This window comes from Lolium rigidum, chromosome 3 (assembly GCF_022539505.1).
Source record: "Lolium rigidum isolate FL_2022 chromosome 3, APGP_CSIRO_Lrig_0.1, whole genome shotgun sequence".
In the NCBI taxonomy this organism is placed as follows: Eukaryota; Viridiplantae; Streptophyta; class Magnoliopsida; order Poales; family Poaceae; genus Lolium; species Lolium rigidum.
The window spans coordinates 401446266-401473559 of NC_061510.1; the positions used below are offsets into that span (position 1 = coordinate 401446266).

The 27294-nt window shown below is 47.3% G+C and overlaps 2 protein-coding genes across 2 annotated transcripts; one reads left to right on the plus strand and one right to left on the minus strand.

Annotated features, from left to right (window-relative positions):
• Positions 1-7978: 7978 nt before the first annotated feature.
• On the minus strand, positions 7979-9350 carry LOC124697774 (putative serpin-Z8). Its single transcript, XM_047230317.1, has 3 exons — positions 9243-9350; positions 8679-9167; positions 7979-8641 (listed from the first exon to the last, which is right to left on the minus strand). Exons 1-3 carry the CDS (start codon positions 9348-9350, stop codon positions 7979-7981), a joined length of 1260 nt encoding a protein of 419 aa, XP_047086273.1.
• A 4525-nt stretch (positions 9351-13875) lies between these two features.
• On the plus strand, positions 13876-15911 carry LOC124697775 (E3 ubiquitin-protein ligase WAV3-like). Its single transcript, XM_047230318.1, has 3 exons — positions 13876-13984; positions 14171-14200; positions 14307-15911. Exons 1-3 carry the CDS (start codon positions 13901-13903, stop codon positions 15909-15911), a joined length of 1719 nt encoding a protein of 572 aa, XP_047086274.1. The 5' UTR covers positions 13876-13900.
• Positions 15912-27294: the final 11383 nt, after the last annotated feature.

Consider the following 27294-nt stretch of genomic DNA (forward strand, 5'->3'; position numbering starts at 1 on the left):
GCTCGAAGGTGCAAAATTTGTAAGTAGAGAGTTAAATGAACAACTGTAATATTATCAATTTTTCAGGAGTTAGTACCGAAAGGAGATGGTCTAATGATTTGGCAAACGCCTAAAAGATGGCAAACCACCCACGACATACCGGTATATAAAACAATGTTCTGGAAACTTATTGATGAAATGTGCCAATGAGAGTTTGTGGGGCACTGCTGGAATTTTGGGCATTTGGCCTTTGGCCCATGGCCCATTATTAAATTCTGAAACTCACATGGCCCATTCCAAAAATCAGTGGCATCACTAGTGGGAGCTGAAGTTTAGTCCCACATTGCTAGTTGGAAGAGAGTTGGAGTGGTATATAAGGTGGGTTGTTCTAGAGGAAGGATTGATGGATTGACTGCATTATGTGTGACTGTTACAATCCCACTTAATATGGACACTACTAGAGGAAGGATTGATGGATTTGGAGTAGCTCTAGGTACAAGGATCCAGCAGGAAAGCATAGGGTACAATGAAGGCGGAGTTCATGGAGGAAGAAGAAGCCATGTCTGCCGTGAGGGTCCTCCGTTCCAGGTTCCAGTTCGCTTTGTCTCCAGGCCTTGGGCCGGTAGCCCCTTCTAGCAGCAGGCCATGCAATCCGGTGAAGCAGCCCACACGGTCCTTAACATCAGGCTTGACCTAAGCCACCATGACCGGTCACTTGAGACGTGTGGCCACCACCCCACTGAGCATAAAATTGCTTTCTAAGAGCAATCTCATACGAAGAAGCAATCTTACACATGGTCCCAGTGGCCAAGAACGGAGGGATGCATGAGTGCATCACCGACCTGTACATATGAACGAAGGGCTCGAAAAAAACGGTTACCACCGAGAAATTCTACCGCATGTGTCATGCCCCCAGCCTACTACGTCCTCGCGCGCCTCCACTTCCGCCACTACCACCCACGAAGGCCGATCGTCTCCCTGATGCTTCTAGCCACGCTCGCCGCCTCGGACTTCATCGACAAGCACCTCACGCCCGTTGCATCACGCTGTACATCTTCCGATATTATGACTCATTGATGTTGTGTTGTGGTATCGTTGTTTTCTGCCTTGTCTCCTTGTCACCCCGAAAGGCGAATATTTCCGGTTCCGAGTTGTACATGTATGTCCCTATCATTGACACCCGCACCTTCATCTCTGAACTGCTGGACATCTCCATGGACGACAAGTCTTCAATTAGAAGCTGCGTAATGCTCACCTCCCGAACGACATCAATTGCTCCTCCTTCTCGTTGCTCCTCGCTGAAATGAACATCCACCATACAGATAGGCTTGACAAGGGATGCACTATGAGACACCAGACCTCAATGCCGTCGGATACCCGCGGCATAAGATGGGGATAGATCAATAAATATGTAAGCCACTCTAGGCCATTGCAAGAGCAGAAGGGTTTCAACGTCCTCCCTGGCGATGTAATCCACTGGCTCCTCCATGACCGGATCGAGATCCTCACATACAATGTCCATACATGAAAGGTAGGCATCGTGAAGTATCGAGACATGCCCTGCAAGCTCCGCCTGGCCATATTCTCAGATGGGAGGCTACGGATTCTCGCCATTCATGGGTTCATCATATGTGCGCGCTAACACCTCTCGATTGGTTAGTGGCTGCGGGGCGCTACGATCGACATGGGGAGAAGCTACGGTTAATAAATCTCAACATTCCTTTAGTCCTTGTCGTGTGTGTGCGTGCGTGTGAGCGTGTGTGTGTGTCTGTGTCATTTTTTTTGGTGAGAATTGGGCTTCTTGGCCACCTACCTCTAATGAAGATTAATAGGTTTGACGTCCTCAAACGTTGAATCCTGCCTCGCCATGCTGCTCTAGATAGATCAATGGTTCAATTTTTTATAAAATTATTATTCACAAAGTGGATTTTCGTAAGTATTGCACGCCGTTTTTCCTCATTAGCCTTCAAAGTTCAATTCTTTGTAATTGGTTTTCAAAGGATATTACATCACATTTTCTAGTTTTTCTCATCAAAGTATTCTCAAAATAGATTGATATCATCACAATTTGTTGTACAATTCAAATAGTGTATTACTGTCTTCGAAGTAAATCCCATTAGGTCCAAAAGTAGATGGAAATAGGTCCCAACACCCAATTTCGCGGCTACCCTCGCGGTGACCCCATCCAGCGAGCTTCCCGAGGTGCCTGTTTACGGGCAGACCGACGGGATTCTCGATTTCTAGATAACTCGCGCAAAAGGAGATGCACTCTTCGGTCAGAAAGCCCTTGGCTATGCTTCCGTCTGGACGTGCCCTAATGCGAACGTACCCTTTGATGACACCATTCATCCTTTCGAACGGCATCATGCTTGTGCAGGAACGTCGGCCCCGCTTGGATGATATCCTCCACGATATGTACCGAGCAGATGCACCATAACGTCGAAGAATGCGGGCGGGAAGTACATCTCAAGCTCGCACAGTATCACCACGATCTCTTCCTCGTAGCCTTCTAAGTTGCCTCACGCCAACGGACTTCCGAGAGATGACGTCGAAAAAGTTGCATAGGCCAAAAGCGTTTCACGGACGTGCGCGTCCATGATCCCACGGATTGCAACCGGAAGTATCTGCGTCATCAGCACGTGACAGTCGTGAGACTTCATCCCGCTGAACCTCTCGCTTCGCTTTGTCTAGGTACCTGCTTATATTCCCCGCGTAACCGTAAGGAAGTTTTACTCCTAGGAGACAGTCGAAAACTCGCTCGATCTCCTTCTGACTTAGAGTGAAGCACGCGGGGGGGGGCAGTAATATTCGATCTTTTTGGCCTTTTTGCCCTTGCGACGACTTTGCGTGTCCTCCGCCTCATCATCGTCATCGTCATCATCATCATCATCATCATCATTAGGGCGTCCCGCGTGAAGCTCCTTCCTGATCCCAAATGATGCAAGTCGTACCTTGCTTTCGGCCGATCTTTGGTCTTCTCTGGCATGTTGAGGAGGGTACCAAGCAGACTCTCGCACACGTTCTTCGTGATGTGCATGACATCAAGGCTGTCAGGCACACGGAGGATCTTCCAGTATGGCAAGTCCCAGAAAACAGACCTCGTCTTCCATACCTTAAGCAGCGGCTCCGGCGCCTTTCGCTTCTTTCCCGGCGGTGGGCACTCTTTCCAATTTTTTAATAGCTCGTCTATTTGCTCGCCGCTTCTCGTACGTGGCCGTCTTCGTGGTTCGTCTTGACCATCGAACAGATCCTTGAGTTTCCTCCATGGGGCGTCCTCGCGAAGCCACCTTCGATGTCCCATGAACACCGTTTTCGAGGACCCAGGATCTCTATCTAGCTGGCGGTACGTTGTGTCGTCCATGCACCTGACGCATGCATTGAATCCGTGGACCACCTGCCCCGCGACATATCCGTAACCGAGAAAGTCGTGCACCGTCGTGAGCAACGCGGCTCTCATAGGGAAATATTCTTCCGCGGCGGCGTCCCACGTGTTGGCAGGCGCGTCCCATAGCGTGGCTAGCTCCTCTTTCAGAAGCCCCATATACAGATTGATGTCGTTCCTTGGTTGTTTCGGCCCTTCAATTAGCATACTCATTTGAATGTACTTCCTCTTCATGCACAACTAGGGGGGAGGTTGTACATCCACACAAACGCGGGCCAAGTGCTATGCGTGCTGCTCTGGCTGCCAAACGGATTGACTCCATCGGTGCTCGCGCCCAGCCTTATGTTCCTAGGATCGTCCCCAAATTCCGGTTACTCGAGGTTCAACGCATTCCACCGGCTAGCATCCGAAGGGTGTCTCAACATCCCGTCCTTTTTCTTTTCTTCGGATCATCTGCGTCATCTTCTCCCTTCCTCATCTCCGCGTGCCGGCGCATTAGCTTTGCTTGCTTAGGATCCGCGAAATACCGCTGCAGACGAGGAGTGATCGGAAAGTACCACACCACCTTCCGAGGAGCTTTCTTCCCCTTCTTGTACCGACTGACGCCGCACTCCGGACATATGGTACACTCCGCGTGCTCGTTCCGATAAATGATGCAATCTTTCAAGCACACATGGTATTTCACATGCGGTAAATCCAGAGGACACACGATTTTCTTGGCCTCCTCGATACTAGTCGGACACGTGTTACCTTTGGGAAGACGTTCCTGCCAGAATGACATGTTATCGTTGAAGGATGTGTCGGTCATTTTGTGCTTTACCTTCATCTCCGCAGCCATGAGCGTTACTTTCAGAGCGGGTATCCTCCAGCTTCGCATCCTTCATACAATGGAGTAACCGCGTCTACCTCCAGGCTTGATCCATCTTGGCTTTCTCTCGGGCGGCAGCTCTTACGTTACTCGTCCGCTGAGAAGCAGCTCTTGAAGATAAGGGTCCTGCACCCGGTCCATCGACGATGGTCCATCGTCTCCATCTTCATGATCGTCATGATGACCTCCATCTTGATCTTCCTCATCATCGTGTGCAGGATCTCCTACATTGTGATCATGATCATCTCCGGGATCTTCTACATCCCGATCATGTCCGAGATCTTCTACATCCCGATCACCTCCTTCCTTATTTCTTGTTGAAATCCCATGGACAAATTCATAATCATCTTCGTCGCCTTCCCACCGATAGCCATCCATGAAACCACGCATGAGAAGGTGGTCCCGCACCATATCGGCTTTAGGGTCCATAAGGCTCGTCAGCTTGCATCTTCGACACGGACATCTTATCTCCTTTTGGTTATTTCTAATCATCTCGCCTGTCGCGGGTTTCAAAAACCTAGCCACAACGCCTTCGCTCATCATGCGGACCATGGTCGCCTGCGGGTATAGAGAAAATGGATATCTTAGCATACCAAAATAAAATTTTGGCATGACCTTCCCTAAAAATAGGACATATGTATATGCGTAGTATGCCCACCATTCGCCGAAACGGAAATGAATCAACGTTTCGGCAAAATATTGGCAACTCCATCGCATTTCAAATCCCTGCAAACAAAAACATGCAACACATGTGTGGAGGCTTCGCATGCATATACAACACATGTGGAGGCTTCGCATACAACATATACACATGCACGTGAAGCTTTTCGCGCATGCGCACAACACATGATCGAGCTTCACATAACATATGTGCACACACATGTGTACGTGTGTGCAAGACGATCGGAACCGGTCACACACAAAGCATAAAACCAACAAAGTTACCGATACGGCGAGACTTAGAGTGTTGGATGAGGTAAAAAGTTGAGATTGAGTAGGGTATTGAGCTAAGAAAGCTTCACCATTACTTACCTATGAAGAAAATTAAGTTTACCAACTTAATTTTGGTGAATGAAGAGGTGAAAATGAGGTGGGAAGGAGGGGCAACACGACCAGATCCAGATTTGGTGGGAGGTGGTGGTGGAAGAGTGTTTGGGGAAAGTGGGTGGCACATGTGAGTGGAGTGGTGAAAAGCAGGAAATGGTCCCGGCTTAGCAGTGGCGCACCACCTAGCCGTGCGCCACTGCTAGTGTGACATAGCAATGGCGCACTGCTAGGTGGTGCGCCACTGCTAAGCCTCTCACCGCTAAAGGGGGCTCTGGCCACCTCCTAGCAGTGGCGCACCTCATGCTATGCGCCATAGGTAAGCTATGTAGCAGTGGCGCACCACTGAAGTGCGCCATTGCTAAGCCTATCATCTCTAAAGGGGCTCTGGACACCTCCCAGCAGTGACGCACCTCACCAACGTGCGCCATAGGTAAGCAATTTAGCAGTGGCGCACCCCAGAGACGTGCGCCACTACTAGGTTGGGGGAGGACCTGGCCTCCTGTCAGCACTTAGTTATGGCGCACCACAAACAAGGTGCGCCACTACTACTTTTGTAACAGTGGCCCACCGTTTTGTGGTGCGCCACTGCTAAGTAGTAGTGGCGCACGGCAGTCATGGTGCGCCACTGCTGGCAGTCTTACGGCTAGGCCTTTTCCTAGTAGTGTTTACTAGAGGGAAGCTCTCCTAGCAGGTCATCTGCAACCTAATCCACATGCTGCGGCGCGCCGACCCTACAAGTGGATCTTGTGTTGGAGATCGTCGTGTGCTTTGAGGCAATGACCCTTGTTCGCTATGCCCTCGCTGCATCCTCACAATAACTTCATCCACCAGCAAGCCGCATGTGTCATGCCCCCAACCTACTGCGTCCTCGCGCGCCTCCACATCCGCCACTACCACCCACGCATGCCGCTCGTCTCCCTGATGCTTCTAGCCACACTCGCCGCCTCGGACTTCATCGACAAGCACCTCACGCCCGTTGCGTCACGCTGTACATCTTCCGATATTATGACTCATTGATGTTGTGTTGTGGTATCGTCGTTTTCTGCCTTGTCTCCTTGTCACCCCAAAAGGCAAAGATTTCCGGTTCCGAGTTGTACATGTATGGCCCTATCATTGACACCCGCACCTTCATCTCTGAACTGCTGGACATCTCCATGGACGACAAGTCTTCAATTAGAAGCTGCGTAATGCTCACCGCCCGGGCGACATCAATTGCTCCTCCTTCTCGTTGCTCCTCGCTGAAATGAACATCCACCACACAGATAGGCTTGACAAGGGATGCACTATGAGACTCCAGACCTCAATGCCGTCAGATACCCGCGGCATAAGATGGGGATAGATCAATAAATATGTAAGTCACTCTAGGCCATTCGAAGAGCAGAAGGGGTTCTACATCCTCCCTGGCGATGTAATCCACTGGCTCCTCCATGACCGGATCGAGATCCTCACATACAATATCCACACAGGAAAGCTAGTCATCGTGAAGTACGGATTCTCGCCATTCATGGGTTCATCACATGTGCGCGCTAACACCTCTCGACTGGTTAGTGGCTGCGGGGCGCTACGATCGACATCGGGAGAAGCTACGCTCAATAAATCTCAACATTCTTTAGTCCTTGTCGTGTGTGTGCATGTGTGTGTGCGTGCACGTGCGCGTGCCTGTGAGCGTGTGTGTGTCTGTGTCATTTTTTCGTGAGAATTAGGCTTCTTGGCCACCTACCTCTAATGAAGATTAACAGGTTTGACGTCCTCAAACGTTGAATCCTGCCTCGCCATGCTGCTGCAGATAGATCAATGGTTCAATTTTTGATAAAATTATTATTCACAAAGTGGATTTTCGTAAGTATTGCACGCCGTTTTTCCTCATTAGCCTTCAAAGTTCAATTCTTTCTAATTGGTTTTCAAAGGATATTACATCACATTTACTAGTTTATCTCATCAAAGTATTCTCAAAAAAGATTGATATCATCACAATTTGTTGTACAATTCAAATAGTGTATCGAAGTAAATCCCATTAGGTCCAAAAGTAGATGGAAATAGGTCCCAACACCCAATCCGCAAGCATGAAATACAAATGCATGCAACATACCGATATATTTTCAATATAAATTCAACCCATCGCAATAAACATCTAGAATAAGTAATTTTAGGAGACTAATGTGTCCCATTATTGGTAGAATTTCAGTAAGCCTCCGATTATTAGAGCATCTCCAGCCATGCCCCTGGGAAGGCCCCCAAGACCCCTTTTTTTTATCTGGATGGACGAAAACGGCACAATCACGTCCCCAGCTTCTCGTTTTCGTCCGGATTTACGGACTCCCCAGACCATCCTCGGTTCCCTGGGATGCTGCCGGGGACTCTGGATGGAGCAAATTCCACGCTCTGCCCGCGTGTCAGTGAAAAGTAGCAAAAAACTAGCCCAACGACAGCTGGAAAATCGTTGTTCCCCATGTAAAAAATAGGTCCAATTCGGACCAATTTTCATCCCGGATTGTGCCCCGGGGGCCTCCAACGGCTAGCTGGAGATGCTCTTACTATTCGAAAGAGTTGTTCATTCAATATTTTAGTGTTAAATATAGTAGAATAAAATGATACTTATATGTAAAAGTAATGCTGCTTCCACTGAGTACTAATTATTATAACTTGGTGGCAATCGCACGAACATTGTGCTGGTAAAATCAAAATCACGAGTTTGAGATGGCCTAGTTCTCTATCGACGGATCTAGGACGCGCCCTGCAAATATAACTGCGCCAGTCACCTCCTCCACTATGAAGTATGCAAAGGGATGGTCAGCTACAAAATCCACCCCAGGAGGTGGCGACTCCGGCATATCACATCCATACTCAAAATCCGTAAAGGTGACTGCCGCTGCTTCGGTGCCTTCCTCGTTTACCTCGATGACCGCCTTGTGGATGATGTCGTTCAAGACCGTTGGCAAGCCAGAGTCATTAGGCTCTACCATGTCAGACAGATCGGCTTGATCACCGAACGGCAATTTAAGCCCTAGCTTCTCAAGAATAGTGACGACGCTGCTTTCGAAGGACAACTTAAACTTGGGCACCCGGAATTCGTCAACTTCGACCTTCTCCTTGGGCAGGTGCTGGTGCAGGAAGCCAGGCTGTGATGCTATCATGTCAACTAGGTTTGGCAAGCCATCATGGTCATCTGGAAGGAAGATACATATAGAGAACTTCGTGCGCTTGTTACGACCAGAGGACATCCTCTTACGCTTCTTACGATTAGAGGGTACATAGCCTGTCAACATGTCAGCATAACAGAATGATGTCATATATATAATCGGAGCACCCATAGTGTGGGATAACAGGAAGATTGAAAGGATCAACACACTAGCCAAACGGATTACCTTGCGGAACTGCCATCTCATACCGGAGTTTGAGCACCTTGAACCCATCATGCACGGCGATGAACTGGGACGACAGGCTCTTCATGAACGGCGTGTCGACGGTGCTGCCGTCCAGCCGGTAGAAAAGCTTGTCCTTGGTGCGCTTCTCGTTGAAGGGGTTAACCCACTTGCCCTTGAAGTATACGGCGTTGCCGAGCACGACGCGGGTGAGCGTGGTGATTGATCCCGGACCAAAGACAGAACCGATCACATCGTGCGTGGCCTCTGCGACCCAGGCATTGATCTGGTCCCGTGCCGCCTCCGGGTTGCTGATGAAGTCGACGCTGCTGGCCTCGGCGCTGAACTTGTCCACGACGGTGCGGCGGTAGGCGGCCTTCAGCGGGCAAGTGAGCTCGCTCCAGACGCCGCACGCGAACGCGATGCGTGGACCGCCGGCGCCGGACTCGTCCTTGAGCGCGGTCTCGACGACGCCGGCGACGGACTCCTCGAGCTCGCCGCGTGACCGCGCGCCCACCACGCGGAGGATCTCGTCCAGGGTGGCGCCCCGGGCGCCGGTGGCCAGGAGCGCCAGCGCGGCGTAGATGGACAGTGGGGAGAACACGAGGTTGCTGTCCGCGTTCTCCTCGGCCAGACACCTCGCGAGGCTGGCAGAGAGCGCCGCCAGGCCGCCAGTGTCGGCCTGCGCCGTCGGGTTCCTCGGCACTTCCATTGCTGGCTGTTGAGACAGAGAAGAAAATCTGGTCGAGAAACGATGATGGGTTCTTTTGCTTGATGTGTAGTATAGTGCACGCTAAGAGGATCGGCTTTACTTATGGATTGCTAGAGAGTAGAGACCTTACGAGCTACGAGTCGTTTCTAATTTGGTAACTAGAATCCGTTGTTGGATGCCTGAAAAGAAGAAGTGCAAACTTGGCCGATACTCTGCCTAGCCTGAAAAAAAAGAACACTTGTTGCTAGTAGTAACTAGGAAAACAAGTCTAGTTATTCTGCCCGTCGTCTCCGAGTCCGACCTCGCATCATATTCACTCTTATACACGCGCCCTGCTACAGCTGCAGAATCACATTTAGATTTAGGTCTGTTGCAGATCGATCGGGAACCCGTGCACACGTACTACGACGACCATGGACAAGAACAAGGCAGTCGGCGACAACGAGGGGTTCACCGACAAGCAGCGGGTGGAGTTCTGGATACGGGAAATAGAAGCGGGCAGGGAGCAGCTGTTCATCGATACCATCTTGCGGAGCGGCACGGAGGATCGACCCAAGCCCTGCTTCTGCCGCAATCCGCCGTCAGCTAACAAGCCGGGCCCGCCGCCGCCGCCGCCGGAAAACGGGTTCAGCCTCGTCACGGTGCTAGCGCTGTACGCGCCGGTACCGCAGGCGTCTCGCGATCAGCTGAATAACATGACGCCGTCGACCGCCGCCCAAGGAAAGAAGCCCCGGTGCACTCCGGCCGCCCCTCGCCGCGCCCGGAAGGAAGGTTCGCAAGACCACACGCACGCGCGCTCCTTGGCACAGAAGCCGCGGCGGCCGTCGTCGACGTCCGAGCTAGACCAGGCGCCGCAGAACTCCTTCAAAACGGTGACGGTGCTGTGCGCGCCGCCGCATCTGGCTCGCGAGGTGAAGAGGCCGTCCGCGTCCACCGAGTGCGCCCCGCAAGGCGAGAAGAAGCATCGTGCTGTGTAGTCCGTCTCCCTGTCCCGCGCGCTCGATTTCTTCGATCGATCGATGTAATGTGCTTTTCGATCGATCAATCATGCACAGCTTTTGGATACCAGGTTTGTAGGGAATTTATTTTCCAGGAACCTACTACTCGGTTAACTGACTAACCAACTAAATCCTATTATTTGCATGTATCGACAAAAAAAACTTTCAATTGCACATGTGCCGCAACTAAGATATTTTAGTAAAAATTGCATGGGTTTGCAGCACGTTTTTGTTTTCTTAATTACGCATAGGTTGAAACTAATATTTTGTCAGTGGAGTTGCAACTGTTTTTTTTAGGACATGGCTAATTTCCGGTTGGCCTAAGAATTAGCTTAATTCCTGATCAACCTGGTTTCATGTGTAATTTACATGCAACTAAGGGAAAGGATATGCAATTGCACATGTATGTACAATTACACATCCATGCACATCCATATGTAATTCTTGTATGCACGAATCACGATGTAAATCTAACGGCTGTCGAGTTGATGTTAAATTAATGTAATTCCCGATCAACCTGAAATTAGCACAAGAGTTATTTTTATGGGAGATAAAAAAAAAAAGTGAAGCATGTGTCTCCCACTTTCTAGTGTCTCCCTTTGCTTTTCTTAAGCGGAAAGTGTCTTCGTTTGCTATGTAAGCAAAATGACCGAAAATAATCTTGTCCAGCCTATCACCACCTTACATAGGAAAAGCCCATGAGCTAGAAGGCCCAGCATACCAAAAAGAAACATGCCGCATATTTTTTTGATAAAGGGAATATATTAATATCGAAGGAAACCAATTACACTCAGTCTCTGCAACAACACAATACCCTATTGATAGTACGGATGCACACAAAAAAACCAAAATACTAAAAGAAGAAAAAAAAGTTCCGCTACGGTATTCTAGCCCTAGCAGCAATAGTACATCCACCATCAAGACAACACGTGAACTCCAGGCTATCCAAAAACGACGCCTCCAAGAAGGGAATAGTGCACAAGCGCTGTCGTCGTCCGATCGAAAGATCTTAAGTTTTCACCCTGAAGATAATCTTCACTCTCAAAATGATGTCTTCAACAAAGCCATTGCCAGGCACAACCTTAAAGTCAGACCTTAGATTTTCACCCTGAGAGGTAAGACTTCGAACTTTACTTGTGCTGCCGCCCACATTGGCATACTGATGCTGCGAAATCCAGAATACCAAGCAAGTTCCTCAATAACATAGAGACTCAAACCTTTAATCGTTAATCTTCAAATCCGGTCTTTATGATATTCTCCGCCTCTGATTTTACCATGAACCAGAAGTCATCTAATGGCAACACATAAACCAAACGGTGGAAAAGAAACAAGCCGCATACTCAAAAAGAAACAACATGTATCAGTAGTTCGGCCAATCGATCGTGAGTTAAGTGCCATGTCAAGCTAGTCACCTGAGCTCCCGGTGTGCCCAATGAAAAGACAAGCGATGGTACATCTAATTTACCCAAACCCTTTGGATTGCACCACTCCACCAGGCGTCCACGCTGGATATACTTGAGACCGAGGCATATAGTTTAATCAAGGAATAATGATGCCGAGATATGGAAAGTACATCCATATATAACATACCATATTATCAACAAAATCAATTACTGTTTGATAGTATATGGAAGATCTCCACAGAAAAAAACAATTAAGTGCCATGAGTTATGGAAGAATGAAGGAAATTAATTAATTTTGAGCTGTACTCGTAGGTTAAGTTAATGAATTTCCTTGGTTAAAAAGATAGGGGATTTTTTTGACATAAACATACCCCTTTATTCAATCAAATAGAAGTTACATCATTGACTAGAAAAGGTACAATAGAAACCGGGGGGGCTCATCTAACCAGACTTCTTGATCAGATCCACGAGCTAGCCTAGCTAATTCATGAGCTACCGAGTTTGCTTCATGAAAATTATGTTCAAACTTGACCTTTTAAAATTTGAAAACCAGGTGATAGCAGTCATCAAGGATTGCAGCTGAAGCTCATATTGAGTAGCCTCCCTCATTGCTTGGACCAACATTGAGACTATCAACATCATATATAACTCTGTTGCATCAAATTGTTTGAGCCAAAATTAAATCTTGTTTTAAGGCCAACAATTAACACGCCGTAGATAAATTCTAGCTTGTTATTACTCGCAAGAACGAAGTTTCCGCAACTATCACTGATTACTGGGCCTATAATGCCAGGGAGAACATCCGCATCGAACGAAGCATCAACATTAAGCTTTACAAAATTCTGCGGACCTTTGTCCAACCATTTCTTCGCAACTTCGGTTTAGGAGAATGAGCAGTGATAAAGTTAGAATATAGTGCTCCAATAGTCAAGGCCGTACCTGCTGGGTCCTTCACCTTTTCACCATGAGCAGTTTGCCGAGGTACCATCTTCCGATTGCGATTAGTTCAGGTATACTTGACTGTTCCAATATCATAGGGAAGTCATGTTCAGAACATAAAAGATATTCCAAAACAGCTTGTCTCGTGCGATCATTGACACAAGCTTGATCGATTAACTCCTCCAACCCAAGCTTTCTCCAAATAGGCTGGCGCGTGAGCAATGGAAGAGCATATGCTTTGTATCTTCCACTCCAATCTCACAAATAGGGCATTAGGGCATGTGCAATGGTTGATAAGACCGTCTTATCTTAACACTGCTACGTAATCTAGATATAACAATAAAACATGATGTACAATGGGTTATTTTTTAGTCTTATCTTTAGTAACGAGACATCCTAAATTTGTGGTGAGAGAGATTGTGCTAAGAGATCATCTCTTAGCTAAGAGAAGGCAAAGTCTTTTTTTCATCTTTCTCTTTCCTCCACATCAGCATTTATCCTACGTGGCACTGCTAAGATATCACCATTGTACATGCCCTTAGGCTGGTGCCAATGCATCACCCCACTATAGCCTCGCCACGTCAGCTTTTCCCTCACTCTCACCCCACGGTGCCAGTGCACGGGCTATAGTGCCAGCTCTCACTTCTCTCTCCTCCCTACCGCCTCCCTACCGCCCCCACTAGCACCGCTATCGCCTCCCTCTCGCCCCGCTCTCGCCTCCAACGTGGGCTATAGGCGGGCAGTACCGCGCCCTAACGCCGGGCGCCCGCGCCACCGCCCGACGCTACCGTCCCGCCCCTCTCCCGCCTGCCTCTCGCCCCGCGCTGGGCGGTAGCGCCTCCACTCCCGCCCCCATTGGCACCAGCCTTATGCGCTAACTTTGATATGTTTGTTTGCTTGGCATGGTTTAGAATTCCAGATTTACCAAACCTTGTCTGTGTGATTCTCACGCGTGGTGAGATGGCAACTTTTTTCCCCACGGATTTTTCTGCCACGTGGCTAATTCTCATTGGTTCGCTCGCGTAATCACCTCCAAAAGGCAAAAGATATGTCCCGTGTGTACAATAAATTCCTCCCCAGTAAATTGAGTCAAAAAAAAAAATTCCTCCCCAGTAAAGGACGCGTCTTGCTATCTATTTAACCATATGCCAAGCTAGGAATCGAGGCGCTCATCTCTCTCAATCTCAAGAAAATCGTTGGTGATCTCAAGATGCGGCATGATCATGTGCACCTCTGTGTACTACTAGCACTCTTTCTGGTTTCTTGGACCCAAGGAGGGGATGGAGCAACACACGTAAGTTCTAACAAGTAGTACAAACATGATTCTTTTTTGAAATTATTTCTTCGATCTACGGACTTGCGATTACAAAGTTTGATTATTGTAATCCAGCAAGTAATATTTAGTCAAGCTTCCAGATCTTCATGCTCAATCTAGTATGTTAGTGCCACCCTGCTAACTTGTTCGTATCAATTTCCACAGCACCCTGCAGTGATGGGGGGCAATGATCAGGTAATATTGGAATTCTCTTTTAACGTTTGATTTTCCTACTGTACTAATAGGGTAAACTCGATTCAGTTATAATAGATCTCAATGCGTTGTGCGCATATATCTGCAGTATTGGCAACGGCACAGCCAGACGGCGGATCCGGTCGTCGTCTTCGATGACGACGAGCAGGTGACGGCCAACCGGCAGCCAGCTCCAGCAGGCGCAGCGTCCAACGGAACAGTGGTCGTCAAGACGCACACCGAGTACTCGGCCGTCGCCAGGAACTCGTCCAGCGACAGCTTCGCCGTGCTCGTGCACCTCAAGGCTCCCGGGATGACCGACGCCGGATCGGCAGGCGACGCGCAACCACGAGCCCCGCTGGACCTCGTCACGGTGCTTGACGTGAGCGGGAGCATGCACGGGCAGAAGCTGGCGCTGCTGAAGCAGGCGATGCGGTTCGTGATCGACAACCTCGGCCCCGACGACCGCCTCTCCGTCGTGTCCTTCTCCTCCGGTGCGCGCCGGGTGACCAGGCTCGTGCGCATGACGGACGCCGGGAAGGCCCTGGCGGTGAGCGCCGTGGACTCCCTCAAGGCGGGCGGCGGCACCAACATCGCCGCGGGGCTCCGCACGGCCGCCAGGGTGCTCGACGAGCGCCGCCACAGGAACGCCGTCTCCAGCGTGGTGCTCCTCTCCGACGGCCAGGACACCTTCACCGCGGTGAGACGAGGGGGCAGCGACTACGAGGCGCTCGTCCCGCCCTCGTTCCTGCGTGCAGGCAGCGAGTGGTCGGCGCCGATCCACACGTTCGGGTTCGGCAAAGACCACGACGCGGCGGCGATGCACGTGATCGCCGAGGCGACCGGCGGCACGTTCTCGTTCATCGAGAAGGAGGCGGTGATCCAGGACGCGTTCGCGCAGTGCATCGGCGGGCTGCTGTCCGTGGTGGTGCAGGAGGCGCGTATCGCCGTCACGTCCGTGCATCCGGGGGTTCGTGTAGTGTCGGTCAGGTCCGGCCGCTACGAGAGCCGCGTGCACGAGGACGGGCGCGAGGCCACGGTCCAGGTCGGGGAGCTGTACGCCGACGAGGAGAGGCGCTTCCTGCTGTTCCTCGCCGTGCCAAAAGCCGCAAAGGATTCAGAAAGCGACACCGTTCTGGTGAACGTGGTGTGCAGCTACAGAGACGCCGCGACCGGCGGGAACGTCAGCGTGACGGCCGAGAAGGCGGTGGTGGCGAGGCCAGAGGACGCAGGTGAAGCGGAGCGGTCGGCGGAGGTGGAGCGGGAGCGCGTGCGGGTGGAGGCGGCGGAGGACATCGCGGCGGCGAGGGCGGCGGCGGAGCAGGGCGCGCACGAGGAGGCAGTGAAGATACTGGAGAACCGGGAGCGGCTGGTGGCGCAGTCGGGGGATGGCGACGCGGTGATCGTCGGGCTGGCCGGCGAGCTACGGGAGATGCGGGAGCGCGTGTCTAGCCGAGCGAGGTACGAAGGCTCAGGGCGGGCCTATGTGCTCGCCGGCATGAGCGCGCACGCGCAGCAGCGTGCCAACTCGAGGCAGCAGCAGGAGTCATTTGAGGCGTTCGGCGAGGCGGCGGCAGACGACGAGGCGACGTTGTCGTACGCTACGCCGGCCATGCGCGCCATGCTTCGGCGCTCGAGGGGGGCGTCTGTGGAGCAGAAGGTGCGCGAGTCTGGAGATGAAGTCGCACAGAGTTATTATGGAGTGCCAACATGAGTTATCATTTCAAAATGTACATCTCGAATTTTTATTTACTGCAAGACATTTGGAGTTTGTTTCGCTTGAGGAGACGGCCTCAATCAGTAAGCTCCTCTGTCTAAAAACAATTACAAAGTTTGCGAAAAGTGTGCTTGACATATGGGCACTAATGCTCCCTCCACTTTTAAATTATTGGAAATTTCAAAACCTAACACTTTCATAAATTGAAGAACAAGAATAAAAAATAATTTATGGAGATGTGTAGTTTAATGCGACAAATTAGTTACTAATATACATCATATGGGCAAACAAAAAAGGAGAGATAAAACATATATTAAAAATATACCCGACAAAAAGCACATAAAAAGGAAGTTGGGGGATTTTATAGAGATGCGTAGAGGCAAAATATACTTCTTGGGATTTTGATTTTCCCTTTTGATGATGTTGATGACAAATTTCTATGTTGGTCAACTTCTTACGTGGTGCAATTGATTCTGCGAGGTTGCCGACATTAACATAGATGGCATCCAAGTCTATCACTGTTTTCATGTTGTCACGGTCCTTTGGGAACATTAACATACATTAACATAGATGTGTTTACTAATCCTTTTTTTTGTGTCATACTCATGAGCCACCGTTGTGATGCTAGCTGCCGATGGATTTGAATTTGGATTGATGCATTCTGTAACTAACACTTCTGAAGTTAAATGCGAACCAAACCATACTGGTAGGAGGAGACACCTTTTCTGGTTAGTGTTTGCGGCCATGACTTGAACCCTATGAAATGTTCGCAACAAGATGATGATTGAACGTATCTGCAACAGACCTCTGACTTTGTTCTTAAATTCTTGACTTTTATTGAATCCATCGTTGACGCTCTGTAGGCAGCGGGATAGGGACCGACTAGACGACATGCTGGAGAACCTTCTTTCAGTGGCGCACCGTTTATCTACGCAATCGAGTCAATGAGTTGCCCTACGTCTTAGGGATGTATCGTTTTTCTTCTTGTTTGGGCATACTTGTGCTGTTGCCCCAGCAGATTGTTTTTCTTAGTTTTTTATTGGTTCCGAACCTTGTATAGATGTGGTTGCTTTATTTATAAAGCGGAGCGAAAGCCTATTTCAAAAAGTACTTAATTATTTTGAATATAGATAATCTACAATCGGGCGAATATGGATGAATTTGTGTTTGGATTTGGATTAACCCATACCCTCTTCAACAGCAGCCTTAGACGTGAGCTCTGAGGAGCAGCAAGACCCATCTCTCCGATGTCTAGAATTGTGCGAAGGCATATATCTAACAGAGTCAGTGACTTGTGCCTCTAAAACACAGATTGAATCGACGTACCACAGTGTATTAAACCTGTTCGATTGGGCATTTGAATCCCTAGCTTTTTTAGCACAAGTGTGGCCAGTCTAAGTACACGGCGCCTGCGTCACTCAACTGCATCGAGCGACGATGCCCGTTTCACATCCGCACACAAACCCGTAGCTCATAGAATTAGGCAATTATAATTACAACCACAAGGTATAAAAAATTGTTCAGCCTGTGCACAGCTTCACGAACAACGCAGGCATCACCGGGAGTTCACCATTCACTGCAATCGACCCGCACGCCCAAATCTAGGAACCGGCTTCCGACTTTTAGCTTCACATCGGACCACTCCCGCGCCCTTCGATCATTCCTATATGGAGCGTAGGATGGACGGCCCATTTAAAAGAAGCATCCACATCAGTTTTCCCGATTTTCTTCCTAATAACTACCCACGTAAATCACGCCAGATCATCTGTTGCCGCTCCAGTGTTTAGGAAATTAATTATTGTAGCCAATTTAGATCATGCGTTATGCTTCCATAGGAAAGGAAATCTTGTTTCAAATTTTCTTAGAGGTTGCTTCTCATGTCATGCAATTGGACGATGTTTTGATCTGTAATAGAGATTTGTGTCTTGCAAACAGTGCAAGGTACGAAGCTGGAAGAATCCATATAGTTGATAGAAACACACTATATTTAAATTTGAAGCATGTCTCATAGAATATTGAAGCACTGATTTGAACTCTTATTTGCTCTTGATTTTAAGAAACAAAAGTTTCTGATGATGTGCAAATCTGATTTCCAAAGCAACAAACTTGTTTCCAATGGGAATCAAATCTGCTTCCGGCGCAACTGAATTTTTCTTCGGCACGAAAGACACTTCGTTTTCTTTGCTGTTTTTTCTGGTTTCCGTGGACAAAGAATTTGCTTCTATGTTAAAAAATCTTACTTTGAATTAATAGAAGTTTGTGTCTTATGTCACATGGTATACTGCTTCGAATCAATGCAGTAGCATATTGCTTCGAATAAAAAATAAATATACTTCCATCAACAAAAATAATTACATTTCCCTGTTACACATGTTTCATAGGAATGAGGCACTCCCTTCGATTCAAATTATTTTTCCAAGAATATATGTAACTAGACATGTTTTTGTATAGATACATCCACTTTTAGACAATTATTTTGAACCGGAGGTAGTATGTGCTTCCGACAAAAATAAAATGTGCTACAAACTAATAGGATTGTGCTTCCATGGATAAAAATTTCAGTTTGCTTCCATGCTGGCTTGGTAGTATGCGCTTCCGACAAAAATAAAATGTCTTACAAACTAATAGGATGGTGCTTCCCGTGGATAAAAAGTTCAGTTTGATTCCATGCTTGCTTCTGTAAGGCACGAACCATTAAGCCGCTGCCTTAATTCGGCGTGCACGATCATGGCGCCGTTACCGTGCTAGGATAGCAGGACGTGGTCACCCTAATGGAGCACCATGCCAATATGATTTTCCGACGGTGTCCATAGTTCATCGCAGCGTCGGTGCTTCAAACAGTAGACGCTGATCAGCATAAACCCACTCTGCTTCTCCTTGGCCACCATCACAACTCTATGCGGCAATCTGTTTGTAAGAAACATAATATAATCTATGTAAAAGCAGCCAAATTTGAAATGTATAATATAACAATGATTCCCGACAATTGTACAAACATCGATCATTACATAATACTTTACACAAGAAAGCATGGACAAGAAGTACATGTAAACATGAAAAATACATTTTTTTTACCCTGGGAAAGATCTATAAAGTAGCAGATACAATATAACCACAAATTGGTTAACTGATTCCTCCCAAATATGGAAACCAAAGTGCAGCTAATACCCTCTCCTCGGGTCACGGTAGCCGTCGAAGAGATCGAAACGGTCACCATGCGAGGTGGAACAGCTTCCGGCGTTGAGGTTCTTCCGGATTGAGCAGCCTAGATCTCCTACTGCATCGGCCAGCAATCAGTGAAACCGGGAAAGCCGCATGCCTACCGCCGGCGCGCGAGAAAAACCAGCCACGCTCGCCGGTGCGGACTTTAACAAATGAAGCGTGGTGAGAGATTGGGGCGAGGGAGGAGAGCTTGGGACGAACGGGAAGCACGGCGACGAGGACGGGAAAGTCGCTCGACGGCGTTCTGGCAACGATTTGGGAGGCATTATGGAAGGCAACGAATAAATGCAGGTATTAAGAGCATCCCCAGCCGTTGGAGGCCCCCGGGCCATAATCCAGATGAAAATTCGTCCGGATTGGATCTATTTTTGGTATGGGGAGCAACGATTTTCCATAATATTCTCATAAGAGATTGAGGATTAGTTGTCCAAACTGAAACTTCCACCATGAATCATGGCTTTAGGTAGCGGCCCAATGTTCTTCTCTAACATTATGCATACTCAAAGGGAATTTGCGCGGGCCAGAACGCGGAATCTTCACTGACACGCGGGCCAGAGCGCGGAATTTGCTCCATCCGGAGTCCCCGGTAGCACCCCGGGAAACCGAGGATGGCCTGGGGAGTCCGGACGGATTTAGGCCCAAATCCGGACTAAAACGAGTAGCTGGGGGCGTGACTGGGCCAGTTTCGTCCGTCCGGATGAAAAAAAGAGGCCCTGGGGAGCTTCCCGAGGGTATGACTGGAGATGCTCTAACTGCTAGTGATTTCCGGATTTGAATGGGCAAAAGTCTGTCTAACGTGTGAAAAAAAGGAATGGGAGCCGTCCGATGGAAAGAAAAATCGACGTGGTTGGAGAGGTCCGACGAAACGAGTCCCATCGGCCTCCGTTGTTTAGTGTTTACCCGGCATATTGCTCCACACATTTCCCGTTTGGATTTCAGAAAAGAGGGTCTACCTGTGATGGAATTTCAAACACTCGCCACCAAGCCGATGCGAGCATATGAGCGTAAAACTAGTCCCAATGGGAGTATCATAAGTAGTATCATGCATGCCATGTTGGTAAAAATCTGATGTGTCACATCAATTAATGAGGTGAGAGATGAGAGTAGTATCATAATATGATACCGTATCATGACACATAAACCTAGAAAACTTCATGACAATACATCATGTACACACATTTGCATTGAGATTCTACAAAATATTAAATATGACATAAGTATGATACCATATTATGATACTATGCATTGTGGAAATGGTATCACAAACTAGTATCATGTACATGATACTAGTGTATGATACTTCTCATTGTGACTAGTCTTAGGCACAACACGAGAAAAGGTCGCCTCGCTTCTCTCGACGCTCGCGGCTGACTTTTACTGGGCGGTAAACCGGGGAAGCGGCATGTGCATGGCGTGCCACGCGATGTACCTAGCCAGCGATGGCGAATTGGCGATGAACATGAAGGCCGGCACAGCAAGACCTTTGATAACCACATTTTCCGGCGAGGCTTGCATGCATGATGACGAGACATGTGACCTTGGTGTTTCTGGCTTTGCCTTAACTAGGTATGACGGGCGGTGGATGTTGGAGATATGCCCAAGAGGCAATAATAAAATGGTTATTATAATATATCTTTGTGTTTATGATAAATGTTTGCATGCCATGCTATAATTGTATTAACCGAAACATTGATACATGTGTGTTATGTGAACAACAAGGAGTCCCTAGTAAGCCTCTTGTATAACTAGTTTGTTGATTAATACATGATCATGGTTTCATGATCATGAAGATTGGATGTTATTAATAACAAGGTTATGTCATTAGATGAATGATATAATGGACACACACCCAAATAAAGCATAGCATAAGATCACGTCATTAAGTTCAGCTTGCTATTAGCTTCCGATACATACTTACCTAGTCCTTCGACCATGAGATCATGTAAATCACTTATACCGGAAGGGTACTTTGATTACATCAAACGCCACTGCGTAAATGGGTGGTTATAAAGGTGGGATTAAGTATTCGGAAAGTATGAGTTAAGGCATATGGATCAAGAGTGGGATTTGTCCATCCCGATGACGGATAGATATACACTGGGACCTCTCGGTGGAATGTCGTCTGATTAGCTTGCAAGCATGTGAATAGTTCACAAGAGATGATATGCCGCGGTACGAGTAAAGAGTACTTGTCGGAGACGAGGTTGAACGAGGTATAGAGATACCGATGATCAAACCTCGGACAAGTAAAATATCGCGAGACAAAGGGAATCGGTATCGTATGTAAATGGTTCAATCAATCACTAAGTTATCGTTGAATATGTGGGAGCCATTATGGATCTCCAGATCCCGCTATTGGTTATTGGTCGGAGAAGAGTCTCAACCATGTCTGCATAGTTCACGAACCGTAGGGTGACACACTTAAGGTTTGATGTCGTTTTAAGTAGATATGGATGTTGGAGATATGCCCAAGAGGCAATAATAAAAGTGGTTATTATATATCTTTGTGTTTATGATAAATGTTTATATACCATGCTATTATTGTATTAACTGAAACATTGATACATGTGTGTTATGTAAACAATAATGAGTCCCTAGTAAGCCTCTTAACTAGCTTGTTGATTAATAGATGATCATAGTTTCATGATCATGAACATTGGATGTTATTAATAACAAGGTTATGTCATTATATGAATGATGTAATGGACACACCCAATTAAGCGTAGCATAAGATCACGTCATTAAGTTATTTGCTATAAGCTTTCGATACATAGTTACCTAGTCCTTTCGACCATGAGATCATATAAATCACTTATACCGGAAAGGTATTTTGATTACATCAAACGCCACTGCGTAAATGGGTGGTTATAAAGGTGGGATTAAGTATCCGGAAAGTATGAGTTGAGGCATATGGATCAACAGTGGGATTTGTCCATCCCGATGATGGATAGATATACTCTGGGCCCTCTCGGTGGAATGTCGTCTATATTAGCTTGCAAGCATATGAATGGTTCATAAGAGACCACATACCACGGTACGAGTAAAGAGTACTTGTCGGAGACGAGGTTGAACAAGGTATAGAGATACCGATGATCAAACCTCGGACAAGTAAAATATCGCGTGACAAAGGGAATTGGTATCGTATGTGAATGGTTCATTCGATCACTAAGTCATCGTTGAATATGTGGGAGCCATTATGGCTCTCCAGATCCCGCTAGTGGTTCTTGGTCGGAGAGTGGTCTCAACCATGTCTACATAGTTCGCGAACCGTAGGGTGACACACTTAAGGTTTGATGTCGTTTAAGTAGATATGGAAATATGGAATGGAGTTCGAAGTTTTGTTCGGAGTCTCGGATGGGATCCAGGACATCACAAGGAGGTCCGGAATGGTTCGGAGAATAAGATTAATATATAGGAAGCCATTTTCTAGGTTTGAAAATTATCCGGTATTTTTTTGGAAGGTTCTAGAAGGTTCTAGAAGAGTCCGGAAGAAATCAGCATGGAAGGTGGAGTCCTAGAGGGACTCCACCCACCTTGGCCGGCCAGCCTAAGGGAGGAGGAGTCCCAAGTGGACTCCTCCCCATGGTGGCCGGCCACCCCACCAAAGGAAAGGGGAGTCCCACTCCCCTAGGTTTGGTCATATGGAAGGTTTTATGTTGGGGTCTTATTCGGAGACTTTTGACCTAATCCTTGGGGCTTCGACCTATATAAAGAGAGGAGGGGAGGGGCTGGCCGGCCACTCTTGCCACCACCTTGGCCGCACCCCTTTGAGGGCCGGCGCCCAAGCCCCCCTCTCCCAAACCCTGTTGGAGATATGCCCAAGAGGCAATAATAAAAGTAGTTATTATATATCTTTATGTTTATGATAAATGTTTATATACCATGCTATAATTGTATTAACCGAAACATTAGTACATGTGTGATATGTAGACAACAAGAAGTCCCTAGTATGCCTCTTAAACTAGCTTGTTGATTAATGGATGATTAGTTTCATAATCATGAACATTGGATGTTATTAATAACAAGGTTATATCATTATATGAATGATGTAATGGACACACCCAATTAAGCGTAGCATAAGATCTCGTCATTAAGTTATTTGCTATAAGCTTTCGATACATAGTTACCTAGTCCTTATGACCATGAGATCATGTAAATCACTTATACCGGAAAGGTACTTTGATTACACCAAACGCCACTGCGTAAATGGGTGGTTATAAAGGTGGGATTAAGTATCCGGAAAGTATGAGTTGAGGCATATGGATCAACAGTGGGATTTGTCCATCCCGATGACGGATAGATATACTCTGGGCCCTCTCGGTGGAATGTCATCTAAATGTCTTGCAAGCATATGAATAAGTTCATAAGAGACCACATACCACGGTACGAGTAAAGAGTACTTGTCAGGAGACGAGGTTGAACAAGGTATAGAGTGATACCGAAGATCAAACCTCGGACAAGTAAAATATCGCGTGACAAAGGGAATTGGTATTGTATGTGAATGGTTCATTCGATCACTAAAGTCATCGTTGAATATGTGGGAGCCATTATGGATCTCCCAGATCCCGCTATTGGTTATTGGTCGGAGTGAGTACTCAACCATGTCCGCATAGTTCGCGAACCGTAGGGTGACACACTTAAAGTTGGATGTTGAAATGGTAGAACTTGAATATGGAATGGAGTTCGAATATTTGTTCGGAATCCCGGATGAGATCCCGGACATCACGAGGAGTCCGGAATGGTCCGGAGAATAAGATTCATATATAGGATGTCATTTTATGTGAATTAAAATGATGCGGAAGGTTCTATGGAAGGTTCTAGAAGGTTCTAGAAAAGTCCGGAAGAAACCACCAAGGAAGGTGGAGTCCCGGAGGGACTCCACCTCCATGGCCGGCCAACCCTAGTGGGGAGGAGTCCCAAGTGGACCCCCCCTATGGGGGCCGGCCACCCCCCCACATGGAAGGGGGGAATCCCACCCAAGTGGGATTCCCACCTTGGGTAGGTTTCCCTATCACATGGAAGGTTTTGGGTTCGGGTCTGATTCGGAGACTTGTAGTCCAACACTTGGGGTTTCCACCTATATAATGAGGGGCCAAGGGGAGGGGGTCGGCCACCCCAAGACCACAACCTGGCCGCCCCCATTGAGTGGCCGGCCACCCCCCCCCAAACCCTAGCCGCCCCCCTCTCCTCCATAGCTCCCGCGTGCTTTAGCGAAGCTCCGTCGGAGTTCTCCACCGCCACCGACACCACGCCGTCGTGCTGTCGGATTCAAGAGGAGCTACTACTTCCGCTGCCCGCTGGAACGGGAGGTGGACGTTGTCTTCATCAACAACCGAACGTGTGACCGAGTACGGAGGTGCTGCCCGTTCGTGGCGCCGTGATCAAGATCTTCTACGCGCATTTGCAAGCGGCAAGTGAACGTCTACCGCAGAAACAAGAGCCTCATCTTGTAGGCTTTGGAATCTCTTCAAGGGTGAGACTCGATAATCCCCTCGTTGCTACCGTCTTCTAGATTGCATCTTGGCTTGGATTTCGTGTTCGCGGTAGGAAATTTTTTGTTTTCTATGCAACGTTATCCTACAAACCCTAGCTACCTCTCCTCCACATAACTCCCGCATACGCTTAGGTGAAGCCCTGCTGGAGTTCTCCACCACCACCGCCACCACGTCGTCGTGCTGCCGGGATTCCGAGGAGGATCTACTACTTCTGCTGCCCGCTGGAACGGGGAGAAGGACGTCGTCTTCATCAACACCGAACGTGTGACCGAGCACGGATGTGCTGCCCGATTGTGGCACCGTCAAGATCTTCTACGTGCTTTTGAAAGCGGCAAGTGATCGTCTACCGCAGCAACGAGAGCCTCCTCTTGTAGGCTTTGGAAATCTTCAAGGGTTAGTCTCGTTCATCCCCTCGTTGCTACCGTCTTCTAGATTGCATCTTGGCTTGGATTGCGTTCTCGCGGTAGGAAATTTTTTGTTTTCTATGCTACGAATCCCATCAATGGTATCAGTGCCGTGTCTATGCATAGATGGTTGCACGAGTAGAACACAATTGTTTTGTGGGCGTTGATGCTTTGTTGTCTTTAGTTCGAGTACTTTGCATCTTTGTGGCATGGTGGGATGAAGCGGCTCGGGCTAACTTTACATGACCGCGTTCATGAGACTTGCTCCACGTTCGACATGCAACTTGTATTGCATAAGTGGCTTTGCGGGTGTCTGTCTCTCCCACCATAGTGAAGATTCAATTTAATCTTTCTATTGACAACACTAGTATCACCGTTGTGGTTCATGTTCGTAGGTAGATTGGATCTTACTCGAAAACCCTAAACCACGTAAAATATGCAAACCAAATTAGAGACGTCTAACTTGTTTTTGCGGGGTTTGGTGATGTGATATGGCCATGATGTGATGATGAATATGTATGAGATGATCATTATTGTATTGTGGCAACCGGCAGGAGCCTTATGGTTGTCTTTAAATTTCATGTTGAGTAGTATTTCAAAATAGTTGTAATAGTTGCTACATAAGGTGAACAACCATGAAGATGGCGCCATGGACCTTGACGCTACGCCGACGATGATGGAGATCATGCCCGTTGATGATGGAGATCATGTCCGTGCTTTGGAGATGAAGATCGAAGGCGCAAAGACTAAAGGGCCATATCATATCACATATGAATTGCATGTGATGTTAATCCTTTATGCATCTTATTTTGCTTAGAACGCGACGGTAGCATTATAAGATGATCCCTCACATTAATATCAAGATAATAAAGTGTTCTCCCCTTGTATGCACCGTTACAACAGTTCGTCGTTTCGAAGCATCTCGTGATGATCGGATGTGATAGATTCTACGTTCATAAACAACGGGTGTAAGCCATGTTTGCACACGCAGAATACTTGGGTTTGCTTGACGAGCCTAGCATGTACAGACATGGCCTCGGGACAACGGAAACCGAAAGGTTGAACACGAGTCATATGGATGATATGATCAACATGTTGATGTTCACCATTGAAGCAACATCATCTCACGTGATGATCGGTTTTGGTGTAGTGGATGTGGATCGTGTACCACTTAACAACTATGAGGGATGTTGTATTAAGTGGGAGTTCATTAGTAATTAGATTAAAACATGAACTAATTATCATAAACATAGTCTGAGTAGTATTTTGAATTAATTTTGTAGCATTGGCATCCGTTTTTCTACCATGCGCTAGTCTTGTAATTGAGATAGAAATACTGTTAAAATCTGACAAGAAACTTTACGGACTGGTACCGTATTGTTCAAGAATCAAGAATTATTTAAGTCCTATTGCAAACTTTTAGTAAACCTCACATTGTTGATTCAAAGAGCTATGATTTCAATTAGTACCTAAAGTTATCTTGTCTTCATGAAACTTGAAGTTCAAATCTGTTTGAAAAAGTAAGGAGCTGAAAATTTAGTTTTCAGAAATAAGCAAGGTATGAGATATATGTGATATCTAAGACCTTATTGCAAGATGATAGAATATAATCTAGTGAGACTACATAAACTCATAAGTTTTATGGGAATGTACGAAGGTTGAAGACGCCCGGCGTCCCAATTCTCCAACTAAGTTGGACACTAAAGATATTCGCATATCTATGAAATGATCGTCCTTAGTATGCACCGTTGCTAAGACTCGTTGTTTCGAAGCATCTCATGATGATCGGGTGTTATAGATTCTACGAGTGCATGCAACGGGTGCAAGTCAGATTTGCACATGCGAATACTGAGGTTAAACTTTAAACGAGCCTAGCATGTACAGACATGGTCTCGGTAAGTCATCATGAAATAATGGATAAAATTATGAGTGAAATTGTTCATCATATTACAAGGTTACTAATAGTGAAATCCGGAACACTTGTCATATGATGATCAACTTCAAAGTAAGAACCTCAAGGTTATTGGTATTTGACCAACAAACCTAGAAGTTATTGAAGGTGAAGTGTTTTTCTAGAATGAGGAAAGCTAAAAGAGAAACAGCAAAAGATATTTTGGCAGAAAGAAAGAAAAGACTAGAAAGTCTAGCTCTGGTGTATATAAATGATATACATGTTATGGATGTATTCCTCGTTTGGTCACACAATGAAATTCCTGGGTATTTGTACCATATTGGTTGGTATGAAGTGTCATACAAAAC